At 42.7% G+C, this 14047-nt stretch overlaps 1 protein-coding gene across 2 annotated transcripts in view; it reads right to left on the bottom strand.

Annotated features, from left to right (window-relative positions):
• Positions 1-13287, bottom strand: part of nherf1a (NHERF family PDZ scaffold protein 1a) — a 22245-nt gene extending 8958 nt beyond the window's left edge. For both annotated transcript variants that reach the window (XM_030774303.1, XM_030774304.1), the window contains exons 1-2: positions 12616-13287; positions 144-314 (exon numbers count right to left, since the gene is read on the bottom strand). In XM_030774303.1, the coding sequence (XP_030630163.1) occupies positions 144-314; positions 12616-13044 (600 nt within the window). In that variant the 5' untranslated portion in view covers positions 13045-13287. The remainder of the gene's footprint in view (positions 1-143; positions 315-12615) is intronic.
• Positions 13288-14047: the final 760 nt, after the last annotated feature.

Here is a 14047-nt window from a genome sequence, read left to right as displayed (position 1 = left end):
CACAACACCATCGCATGGTTTGAAATGCTAAAAAAAAATGGCCACAAAAACTATTGTAGAAACAGACTTGGCCCTCATTTAACAAGGTAACCTCAGTACACAAATAAACACAAACACACACACACATCCGGAGAACACCGCACCTGTATTATTTTATCTTGTGGGCGAAGTCCAGCCTTCTCTGCCGGGGAGTCGTCATCCACGGCTCGGATGTACGGGCCTGGTTTGTTTCTCTCACTGTGCAGGTTAAAGCCATAGCCCGCACTTCCTCTCTTCATATAACACAGACGTGGACGCAATTCATCCTTGGAGTCCTACGGAAAAGCAGACAGAGAGAGAGAAAGAGATGAATAACAAATCAACAAACGTCAAAAACGACAGGCAGAGAAAACAGAACGACTGACGGTGACCGCAGTGATAACTGGAAACCGAATATAGGAGGATCTGATGATAATTATATAAAACAGTTCTTCAAAAGGATCTCTCTGTTGTGCTCTGCGCTCTTAAAAGCCGTTTTTACAGCAGACAATTTAAGATTTATTTTTTTACAAATTCAATTTAACACTAAGCGTAGGTTAATGTTCACTGATCGCTTTCTTCAGCTTTGGGATAAATCCACACAGTGCCAATGGTTGCTAACTATTAACTGAAAGAGTCACACGGATATATAAAGTGACAGAATACAAGGCTTGAAACGCCAAGTTTTTATCTTACGTAACCCAAAGAATTTAAGCATCCAAACAGATAAGACCTCATATGAGAAAGCAATCATAATTTGATGGCACCGACCTTTCGACACCACATAGTGATGGAGTTAAAAACGTAGTTCTGGCGATTACCGTGATAAGGTGGATCGAGAATCAAGAATAAAAAGGAAAGGAAAGAAACCGTAGTCCTGTGTCCGTCCTGGCAGGTCCAGAGAAAAACCCAGAACTAGCCAGTTAATTAATGTACTTCCTTCTTCAGGTGCCCAAAGTATGACAAACGACATCACATTAACACGGAAGACACGTTATTAAAACGTCGTTCTCCTATTTACAACCTGTCTGAAATGACGTTGAAGGTAAGGGGAACTTGTTATTTAAGCCTAGTGTAAGAGACGAAACGACTGTTCATTCCTGAGGGCATATTTACACTATACTTTTTCAGTTCTGAGTCATATATAACATAACTTGGATGCGAGCGAGTAGAGAGGATGGTGTTCCCCACTCGTTCATTTTGTTATCTGCCTGTGGAATCCAAAGTATGTAATTTAAATCAAAAAGTTGAAGTTTCCTTTGCAAAGATACGTTTGCAAAGAACGGGAGTTTTAAATGCTACCAAACACAACAAATATCTGAAATAGTTCAGAAGCTTTTCAAACAGGCCAAGGACAGAGGAACGTGATGGTACATCAGCTAGAAGAGCTCTCCGGTATTAGCAATAATGCTAAGGAATTTTAACAGAACATTATTAGTGTTGCAAGTGTTGATACATCACACAATTCTCTGATGGTTTACAGATGCTAAAGATAGCGTCAGTATGGTGTATGCTTGACCAATACACGAATAACTTGTTGATGCAAGCTTCGTCAAGTTTTAGTAGTGTGTGTATTTTAAGTAACGAACACACGTAAAAGTGACATTTAAGTCTCGTAATAGGACTGAGTCGACAGTTGAAGAGACAGGGCTAGGGTTAGGGTCAGAGTACACGGATTTAAATAGGATTAGTAGCCCCAGTGTTTCAGAGCTCCATATGGACGTCTAGATATCACGGTTGACCAAAAAACCCGTGACTCTCCGAAATTTACGTAAATTTTATTTTGTTTCATCCACCTAACGACAAGGATGGACATGTAATAAGAAATTTATCCGTTTCTGTGCCTTTACTCTCGGTGAGTAGGTCTCTTTAAACGCTGCTCTTTAACACGATCTAATCCGACAGGGCCCATATGTTACACGAACAAGTTAATCTTACTGGGAATAACGAATTGCATCCGAAGATCCTCGTGTAGAGTCAGGAAGACTCCTGCGTGTTATTCATCAAAATCAGTTGTACACGAGCGCGTGTTTCTTGCTGCTGGACTCTGTGCTTATGTGTTTATGTCGAGAGCAGTTCAAAGACTGATGCTGTACGAAATATAGAGTATGAAACTGCAGAAAATCAACTGTCAGAGAAGACAATGACACCAGAAATTCGAGTGGAGGAGTTTTATGGAAGGTGTCTCTCTGTCAGTCTGTCTATCTATCTATCTTTTTTCCCCACTATCTGAGCAAAGTCAGAGAAAGAGAGAGAAAACAGACACTCATGAGAGTTAAAAAAAACCCGTTGTCCTGTGCTGACATGCGTCTTTGACGATTACTGGGTTTTCTGACTTACTGATACGATCTCTAAACGGGAAATGCTGCGAGACTACTTGAAGACAACAGGAGTAGGATGAGAGGCAGGTGTGTGAGTGCACACAAACAGTAAAGATGAAGAAATTCAAAAGAGTCTTTAACAGGCACAGCTACACAGATGCTGACTGGCTCAGATCACTCTTTGTACTCCATATAACATATATACATACACATACACACACACATATGTATGCATGTATGTGTATGTATATGTGTATATACACACGCACACACACACACACACACACACACACACACACAGATAGATAGATATATAGATAGATAGATAGATAATTTTTTCCCCTCCTCTGCATTATGCAAACACAGTCAGGTCCTTGTTCCACCTTCAATAAAAATCCACACAATTTCACAGCATCCCCCAACCAGAGATAAGACAGTCTTGACAGGTCAATAATCACTGCACTGTTATCAGAGTGATGGGGTAATGACACCCGTATAAAGCCTTTATGAGTAACCTTTGGATCTGTCGCTCTGTTCAGACCACCCACCGCACCCATACCTGTGCACAGATACATGCTTCTCCACAGGCTGCACACGTGATATATATCCCACTCTGTTGCAACAGTGAATTGTATGAAAAACGTGTATTATTAGCCCTCATTGATTGGTTGATTAATAAGGGAGATATCAGTGCAGTGTTTTGGGTAGCGATATGGCTTTTTCTGACTGATCGTTCACTCCAGAGATGAATCAATACTGCGGCCTTGACAGACAAGGGTTTAGAGGAGCTGTTCACAGACTGAGCTTCCATCTCATTGGATAACAGTGCAGGGAGGGTGGGGCTAACAGGTCAGGACCTCACTTCGCTGTGATCCAATCGAAGAGAGCAATTTCAGAGAAATTGAACATGGTGTTTTGAAACAAAACACTGGATTTAAGAATTCTGTTTTAGATGTAAGCAAGAAAAAAAAAAAATCCCAAACACAGTGTCTTCAGACCGTCACTTTAACGAGAGGGTTCCCATCTCCCCAGGGCAAGCAAAGGAAAAAAAAAAACAAAACAAAAGAAAAATAAACAACTGTTGCAGGTGAAACACTCAAAATATTCACTTTTGAATCAGTACTAAGGCTTATCTGAGTTTAAACAGGAAGCACCCTGCTTAACAGACGTCTTTATGTAACCTCAAAGAGACTATAGAAGTCCTCTAACCACCCTAATAAACTCTAAACTAATCTTTACTTCTCTTCCCATCACGTGGAAGGGATTTAAGGGAGAGTTCTGAGACAAAGAAGTGAATTTATCAACCAAAATAATTATTAAAAAAAAAAGAAAAAAATTCTTAGTTGAGCACAAAGCCCAAGAGGACTGCCCAAAATGAGGGCATTTCTTTTGCCTGGACTCAGTGGGATCACAGGACACACACACACACACTCACACACACAGGCTTATTACACACAGTGAGCTGAGGGCCTAGTATCATCACAGCTGTGTGAGTGTGAGAGGAGTCTAGAGACGAGGAGACCAATCTCAAGGCATCCTCTCCCCAGAGCTCTTAATCCTATTAACACAGCCTACCGCCTCATCACCTCACTCACACACACACACACACACACACTCACACTCACACACAGAGATCACACACACACAGACACACACAAACACACACACAGAGATCACACACACACAGACACACACACAGAGAGAGAGATCACACACACACACACACACACACACACACACACACACACACAGAGATCACACACACACAGACACACACACAGAGAGAGAGATCACACACACACACACACACACACTCTCACAGAGATCACAAACAAACACACACACGCACACACACACACACACACACAGAGAGATCACACACACACACGCACACACACACAGAGAGAGAGATCACAAACACACATACACACACAGAGATCACACACACAGATACACACACACACACAGGGGCAGGAAACCCGCCCCTTCATCCACATGGGGGGAGAGAGAGATCACACACATTCAACAGCACTACTGTGTGTGTGTGTGAAGAGGCTTTTTTGGTGTGTGTTAATACATTTACAGTTAATATCAACCCTTAAATAACGTTCGCTTTCAGTCAGCCCAGTGTGGCAGAGCAGATCAGGACGACCCGTGGCCAGACTGGAAACCAGTTTGATCAGCATTACATTTCCCCACCAAGGCTTTGCATTGCGAACCTGCATCCCCCCCAGTCCTCCCCAGATTAGGAGACAGACCAACATCTGAACGCAACTTTGTGCCTTCGCTATGACCACAGAAGAGCTTTGGTGTGAAAACAGAGGATGTGTAGCGGATAAATGGACCTCACTTTCTCTAGACGAGAATCCATCACCTGTATTCTTCAGCTGGTCACCTTTTATGATATCTGTATGGTCTGTTAACTGTCTATGTACACGTACACATTATGTAAGTAACAGAGCCTCCCTAACACTCTCTGGCCACTCTAACTGGCATGAGAGTTGGGAAGATAACAGTTGGTAATATCAGATAAGATCTTAAGATCGGGTTCGGTTATTGTGATATCACATTTACAGCCACTTGCTGATACAGAGGTTCGGATTAGCAGATGATGGTACTTGGATATTTATCCGCATAGTCAGACATTTAGAGATGCCACTGCATATCAACAGGGCCTCTGGCAACTTCTCTTTAAAGAGGAGGAAGAATCCACAGCAGTTTCCTCCTACTTCACTGTAAGCTTAACAACTAGTTCCCTACATGGTTAGTGTGTGTGTGTGTATGGGAGGGAGAGAGAGAGAGAGAGAGAGCACCAAACTCTAACTGGACTGATTCAGTACAAATCAGTATTAGTTGCAATACATATGCAGTAACAAGTATATACAGAGAGATGATATAACTGGCCATAAATCTCATGTCATAAGAGGACCATGACACTTTCCATCCAAATGACTGTTTTAAATAAAAAACCCTTCATCTAGCACATCATCTCTCTCTCTCTCTCTCTCTCTCTCTCTCTTTCACTCACTCGCTCTACCTCTCCTGCTCTCTCTTTCTCTCACACTCCCTCTCTCGCACACACACACACACTTCAGGAAACGTATACAAAGTGCAGAGAAATAACCTTCAGCTTCATGTAAAACCAGTAGCTGGTTTTGTACCGGAGCCATTAGCTCTTTTTAGCCTGCTGGTGTTTCATATCTGTATGTCTGCACAGAGTGCAACACCAGGCAAGGCTTTAAACCTGATCTGTTGCTTTTAGGCTGCTGATGCCTCGTAGCTGCATGGCCCGGCTGCATGTCTGCATACAGTGTGATGTGAGACAAGACTTTAAACGTGGAGTTTGATCTGTAGCTGCTTGGTTTGTCCCTCAGGGTAATCATAAGGAAACCAGAGAGACCTCCTCTTGATTTTATCTGTCAAACTGTGACAAAATATATATATATGTTGGAGAGATTCAATGTCTAATACATACATTTTTTGCAACAGTTAAAACTTTTTTTCATATACCAGAGTTTACACTAAAGAGTTTCTGTGATTATTTATGTTTTGTTTTTTTTTCTGTTTATTTCTCTCTCACTTATGGTTAATGTGACCTCTCTCATCCACTCTTTTACTCGACAAGTCCGTTTTGTCTTTATCAACTTTAGTTCTGACTTTTCTGATATGCCCTTGTAGTTCTCAACACACTTTGGGTTGTCTGACTGAATGTGGAAAGACACACTAAATAAAAGGCTTTATTCACTGATAGCTTTTCAGTTTAAGTCAGTTAAATTGTAAATTGTAAATTGCAAGTCACCTTCTGAAGTGGCCATATTATGACAGCTGAGTTCAAACGTTTAAATATTTTCACACACAAGGAGATTCAGTCAAAATGAGAGTGCAGTTACCTTTGCGAGTACAGCACAAAACCAACAAACAATAATGACATTTATTCATTTTAATGTTGTCCTTTGAAATATTTTTTTTTTTTTAAATCCCCGTCCTTTGTGATATTCAAATAACTAGTGCGTTCTTTGTGAGTCGACCTTTGGTGACCCAGCTGTGGAGTAGAGATAAGAGGGTATGTGTGTGTGTGTGTGTGTGTGTTCGTGTGTTCCACACACCTGCTCTTCTGTTTGTGTGAAAGCACAGATTGGTTAACGTCATTAATTATTGACACCATTAAACAATTCCATATGACACAAGTATTCACTGACCACCTGATCTGCTCAGATGCACAATGAACAAGGTCATGCCTTATTGGTTAATCCAACACTCTCTTTATGACTGTGAAGGCACCTTATCTAAAACTGTCACTCCTTCTCTGAAGTTTTTTACTCATTTAAACAATCATACTTACACACACACACACACACACTCTCTACGTTTCATAAGAGGGAAACAGCCTATGAGGGGTGCCAGCCAGAGGAAGAAACCAGCCTCAAACCCTGGAGACACCTGATCCTGCAGCTTGCATAATCACAGTGTGTTTGTGTAAATTAAACTTCTTTATCTGCCATAAAGACTCCATGGCCTTACATCACACAGCTTAATGACTATATAACTCTCAGAGATTACAAGCCCCATCACCGACACGTTCCTCTCAACTCCGGTACCACCCATCCTTACCACCCCTCCCCCCCCCTCCCCCAACACCAGTCAAAACCCAAAACCAGTTCACCTCCTCATCCTGCCTAAGTCTCCAGTCCTGCATAGTGATGAGTCATCACTAAGAGCTGACAGGGCAGGAGTCTCCCCAGCGGAGCAACTCCTCCATTAACTCTCTCTGTTTATCCGACACACATGATCAAATGCAACAGCACTTGTTAGGCTAATTACTGTCAAAAACGCATGAATTTACAGATATGAACTTGTCTAACTACATAAAAAGAGTGAAAAACAGAAGCCAAGAAAGAGACAGAGAGAGAGAGAAGGTGTGAGTGAAAGCAAGAGAGAGAGAGAGAGAATTATCAGTCATAATGGGCCAAAGATAGTCAACACCCAGCGAGTAGGAATATAGAAATGACAAAGAGTTTGGAAAGTCACTTTGATAAACGTTTTATCTGCTTCAGTGTTGAAACAGGACAGAATTTTTTTTTCCCCTACACAACAGATAATCCCCTCATGCTTAAGCAAGCCTTCTTCATATTTGAAAATAAACAAACGTCAGTGCAGAAAAGCATCGGAGTGGTGTAACACAGGAAGTGGTTTTCATTCGAGCTTGGGTTTGTGTCAAAACCCTCTGCGAGTGTTGCTTCTCTTCAACACTGCTCCACATTCAGTTACCACAGCTGCATCTGCCAGGGCTGTTTTCAGTTCAGAATGCCTCTGAAAACACTGCTCTCATACACACACACACACACACACACACACGCAGTTTCTGCAGCAACATGATCGATACAGAACTGTAAAAACATGTGTGACGCAACAGCCGTGTTTCCTATGTTAAATGTGACAGGTGAACTGTTCTGTTCTTTTCACTTCAGTGAGAAAAAGGGACAGGCCCCTGTTTAGTATGAGAGCTCCCTCAGGTTTTCAGCCAGTCAGATGGAAGCGGTCCGCTGCCGGCCTCGTGCTTATCTGTTGTGAGTAATCTGGACTCTGCATGATCTTGGGCCTGGCTGATCGCATGTGTCTGAGCTGTCCTGCCTCATCTGTTCCGCTTATTAAAACTTTGCTGAAGGTTATGTAAAGAGTGTGTCGAAACCCAAGTGCTACCAGTGTTTCACAGGAGGTTTTTCTTATTTATAAAAGTGTGACCAGTAAAACTGTCCACAGTGAGGTTTTTGTTTTGTTTTGTTTTTTTTTAGTTATAAGGGAGAAAGAAGAGTGAACGACTGGACTCGCACAGAAGTACCATGTTTGACCTGACCGGTCGCGTTACTGGACACATACAAAAAGGGAACAGAGAGGTGACCTGTTCATGACTGCAAAAAGAAACTTCTTCAGAAAAAGCAAAAAAACTGTCCACTGATATTTTTAGTGAAATGCAATCGTGTGGCTGTAAATGAACGGAAACTGTTGGTGTAATGTTAATAAAACCCTGTGACAGAACACGAAAAGGGTGAAGCAGTTGTAATCGTGGCCAGGCAGACTAATTTCCTCAAACAGTGGTTAGATTACAGTCTCCATCACATAACTGCAAAATCCCATAACCACACAAAATACTCATAACAATGAAATCTTACAATATTCATAACAGTTACACAGATTACTATGAATCTTCTCAACTCAAACACTTCACGTCAAAACCACCGAACGCTTTTTGTGGAGCTTGATCACGGCCAACAACATTTCTACTATACTCATTTAGCCAGATTACTTTATTTTCACTCTAACGGCAGAGGTCAGAGGTCATACGTCGGTGTACCGACTGTGTGGCTCAGTGTGTGTGACGATGTTTTAACGTACTGGTACCAAGCTCCGAACTCACATCCATGGCCTTGCACTTACTGGGGGGGTTACTATGCCTATAACACACTTCTGTGCTATCACAAGGGAGTCTGAGTTACATGAATCAAAACGAGACTATTTCACGCAGTATCACTACTGACTTCCCAGAAAGCACGTACACACACACACACACACACACATGAAAACGGACAAATCAGGGACTGATAGACCAGCTCTCCAGCAGTCTGTCTGGTTAAACCTCAGGGTTTTTTCTGTGTTAGATGAGGAGAGTGTTAGAGGAAGGAAAGGGGGGGGGGGTTGAGGTTTATATCTGTGCCCTCACCGCTAAGCATTGTGGGTAAGTTACAAATTTTAACGGAGGTCACGACAACCCTCAGCTTTCAAATCCAGCCTCTATCTGGGAACTACCTGGGTAACTTCATCTTCAATGAAAAACTTTGTGTTCAAGATATTTCACATGGACTCAGTGCATTCAGAGTCTGTCTGCGCAATAGCAAAGACACATCCAGTGAGAAACCCAGAGGACACACTTAGTCATCTGGTTCTTTAACTCAACACAGTTACGTAAGAATACAGCCTACAACCCAGCTACCAGAGCCTTAAACACTGGCTGTTTATCTCTGACTAAAACGACTGGCGTTCAGATGACACTTCATTCAGGGCCATTTTTTCTGAATGGTCAGAGGAAGGAGGGGACACGTAATGCAGGAACCCAGGAGCATAACAGAGGATCCATTCATGAACGCCCACGGGCTTCAAACTCACTTTAGTAATTGCTTGGATGAGCTGAGATTATAATCCCTCCTGTCCCGCATTCTGTAAATAGTCAACATTTCAATGAATGAAAGAGCTATTCTGGTCTGTCTTTGTCTTTATTCAAAAGGAAAACCAACCAGACCAGACCAAACCAAACCAAAAACCTGACAGTCACTCTGTGATTCCCAACGGCATTATGTAAAAAGGGTAATCCAGTGTGACTCCATGCAGGACAGCTGTGTATTAAACTTAAACTTTAACCCCAGTTCACTTTGGTGCGTCCAGTACATTAACTTTTGATCAAATTGTGAACAGTCTGGCAAACCGATGTCTGAGGGACACATTCTGATTCTGCGGAAAGCCTGAAAGGGATTTGGTCTCTCGTTCAAAGGCTGATTAAACTCAGATATATCACAGTGGAAAACAAACATGCAAACAGAGTTAAGGTTTTGCATGCTGGCATTTTGCAGAATCTCTTTACTAGATAAATCCCTGATGAAGATTACAATCCATGCACTTATGTTCATCATAAAAAGAAACAGGGCGAAGCTTTACTTTGTAAAAGAAGAGTTCTTTGTTTACACAATTATGAAAAAAAACAGTCTACTTTTTAACAAGTTGTTTCTCACCAGATCCTGAATAATGGCCATCTCTACTCTAAAAACGTACTGTTTAAACTGATCTTGTCTGCTCTAATGTTTACGAGGGAAAACATCTTTTCAAATAATTGAAAAGCAACTTGGTCTCTGTGTCTTATTTTTACTTACTACACATAAAAACAATAAAAGTAATCCTTCATCCTTCCTACCTAGTTAGTGTAGCCTCAAATTAAATATCAATCCAGATTATGAATTGATAAAGGAGTCAGTCCCAGAGGTCAAGGTGACGATACACTCACGTACTTAGTGACAGGGTAATGAGTACAAAGCTGGATAGCGTACCTGTCAAACAGTAACCACCGGCGCTCGTGAAGGAAAGTGCTGTGTTAACGCCAATTCCTGCTGCGCTGGCACTCACAGAATCTCGCCTCTCCTCCCTGTTTTTTTTTTTTTTTTACCCCCACTGTCGAACTGAAAAACAGCCCTGGAGAAACTGCCGGTCAAACTCATCATGTGTAAGAGAACGACGGCATTAGCGCCATTGACGTCCACTGGTTTATTCGCTCTCATTTAAAGAGGTTCACCTCACAGACATACACTGAAAAAGCAACCTCAAACCTCAAACAAACCTCACCTGCAGCTGCAGGCGAAGGCAGGTTCATGTTTAAGGGATTCAAATTTTTTCACTACAAGACTCCAGGGTTCACTTTATTCCTTCATTCAAAACCCAACGTGATTCTCCACAACTCCCTGTTGTCCTCTTCAAGTGATTTCCATGCCAGCCGAAAGCGAAAACTCTGTGGGGTCCAGCTGCTGCTCTCTTTCATAAGAGATTCTAGTTATATTTCCTCTAAACTACCCGCAAATAAGGCCAGGCGCAGTTTACCTGGGCAAGACAGACGGAGCCAGGCACTGCTGTGCAGTAGACTCAGGATTCTGATAAGCCGCTTTTTGCGTTTTACAAATCTCTTTCTTGAAAAGTGCGATTAAGTTCCAATCGAATCAAATATAAAATCTCAAAGTTTCAAATGTCAGCTTTAGCTGGCTACAGAGCTGGAAGTATCGGCAACCTTGGATTTTTATGGCGACCTAAATCGACCTGATGCACAATCAGTTAAATTCACACATTTTGTCGGAGTTCAGATCAATACTGGTTGAAGATCGTGCTCTCTAACAAAAGCAGGGCTTTGGGTAAATAAGGGTTTCACACAGAGTGCGAATTATACAGTGACAATCGGAGGCGGGGGGGGGGGGGGGGGGGGTCAATTTTTTCTCCAGGGCTATACAGTATAGGATATATAAATGTTTCCACCCCCCAGAACTGTTGTTTTGACCTCTTTCGGGGGAGTCCAAGGCTTAATTGGGGGGGGGGGGGGGGGGGGGGGTCATAGCCCCTAATCCCCCCTGTAATTCGAACCCTGGTTTCACCTGAATCAGCCAAGTCTAACATCAGAAAGAGCGCCAGGACAATCTTTCATAGACCTTAAACCACAGTGGCCGGATTAGACACGGCGGCCGTTCGAGATCTCGGAAGAAAATCTCTAATTGGTGTAACTATTCCAAGGCCCGTCGCATTTTCCACCGCAGTTGCATAACAGACACAAAAACGTTAGTAGATGCTGTTGTGGAATAATGCCGTTACGTAAAAAGTCCTTACAGCTGTGGTCCCTATAAAGGACCTTAGCCCCGCACGCTTAATTATGTCATAAACATAACTTCACCTGAGGGTAAAGGTAGGGGCTTTAAGAGCTGATTGCTGGGAAAGAGAACGCGATTTGGGCATAGGGTACCTGTACCTACTTCAAAGAGACGAGGAGACCTCAAATCTATGAAATGATCTTAATAACAGTCAGATGACCTCAGGTCTGCTTGCCCAGTGAGCAAAAAACACATCTCGTGGGGAAAACGTGGCGTGGTTTAAAAAAAAAAAACAACACTTCCAAAATATTCCATGTGTTTCATCACAGTTCCCTTTTCCACTCGTCTCACAGATCAGGAATATACCCCACACTAACCGAAAAGAAGAGACAAGCACTCACACACACACACACACACACACACACATATACACACACACACACACACAGACACATACACACACACACACACACGTCCCTTATGTAGTACTCAAAGGATGTTCGAAAACCTGTCAAAATCTAGGTAAAACGAAGATCTGACCTTTGTCTGATTAGATGCTCAGCAGGTGTCTGAGACTTATGAAAAGTATCATCTCAGTAAAGTTAACAGAAACTTTAAAACTATAGCTATAAACGCTCCGTGTTGCGATTGTGTAGTTCTAGATGATACATACGAACAAACTGTATTACGGCACGGGTGTCGGCGGGTGTAAGCGTGCGCAGCACTCTGTCTCCTGTCGATGACTGGGAGCTCCCTCACAGGTCACAGGTTTTTGGGTTACGTGAACCAAAACGACATCTAACGCCCCTTACACTTTCGTTCATACGCAATATTAAAACAAATAATAATAATAATAATAATAGATTCATATTTAGCTTGGAACTCACACTAAGTCTCTCTCCATTTCTGTCGGGGGCAGGAGACGAGCCTCGGGAGGAGCCGTTCTTAACCTCGTCTTCATGGTCTGAGTCGCTGCCTGGCACTGGGATTCCTCCCGTTACATACTCTTTTTCGCACTTTAAATTGTATTTCTGGAGTAGCTGCGAGGTTTCCTCGTCAACAACGATGAGCTCCAACTTGCCCCCGGCGGCGCGTATCCGGGACACGACTTGCTGATGGCTTTCACCCTCCACGCTTTCCCCTTCAACGAACATAACACGGTCCCCCGCGCGAAGACCAGAGACATCTGCCGGGGAATTAGGCTCCACTAAGCGGATGTACTGGCCCGTCTTTCCCTTCTCACCGTGAAGATGAAAACCGTACCCGCTGTCGCCTTTTTCAATAACACACAATCTAGGTCTGAGATGTTGTGACATGGTGAAACACAACTCCTTGCAACTTCCAGTAGAAGATTCCTAGACTGTGTCCAGATTAGTGGTCAAATGAAAGAAAATGAAGCGTTTTCACGAAATACAATGTGGTTTCAATTCACTTTGACGCTTTGAAAGCTCACTAACACACTAGGGCAGAGCGCACGAAGAGTTTCCGTGAAACTACTCTGGAACCCAAATCACTCCCGCTGCCCACGGCAAAAGTATTGTGCTAATCTCTATTGCCTACTCACACTCTCAACTGTTGAAACCACTCAATGCGCTCAACTGAGATTAAAAAGTGGCATGACGTTTCCAAGACTGACAGGTGACAAGACCAATCAGTAATCTAGCTTTGAGTGCTGTTCACTGGAAAACCAATAGTCTACGCTCGAATGCCGTGCCGCCCACGTTCATCAAGTACAAACTGTATTAACGAAAGACGTTTTCACCTGTCAATCATCGTAATTGACTGGCGTAGAATTATCAGTGCACCCAGACATTTGCAGCGCTACGTTACAGAAGAACCCATGCAATCAGGGATTGAGTCTTTTTACTTTTTCCATTAACATACTTGTCACAGTCAATATAGAATATGACTGAGTTTCGCATGTATGCATGTTGCAAGATTAATTCTTTTAAAATGAATATCTTGCTATGTAATTCTGGCCTTGTGAGAATAGGGACAGAAATGACCTGCTAGCACACAAACAGGCACCTCTTTTAACTCTCAAGATTCCACGGATAACACTGTTTTACCTGAAGGTGCGGTGCGCATCCTTACCACTCCTCGCCATGTCCTTTCTATAGAGCTTCTGTACTCTATGTCTCTCTGACTTTTGAACTGAATGGTCTCAGCGCAGTTATGACAAAAATACTGTCAGTTCGACTCGTAAAAGAACAGAACTACGTGATTCAGAGAAAGCGCTACGGAAACGACACACACAGACACACACACTTATCTGCCAACTCATCTAGAGCAAGGGCACACCCAAAATTAAAAGAGGGG

Source organism: Chanos chanos, chromosome 5 (assembly GCF_902362185.1).
Source record: "Chanos chanos chromosome 5, fChaCha1.1, whole genome shotgun sequence".
NCBI lineage: Eukaryota > Metazoa > Chordata > Actinopteri > Gonorynchiformes > Chanidae > Chanos > Chanos chanos.
This window is presented reverse-complemented; position numbering and strand designations above follow the sequence as displayed.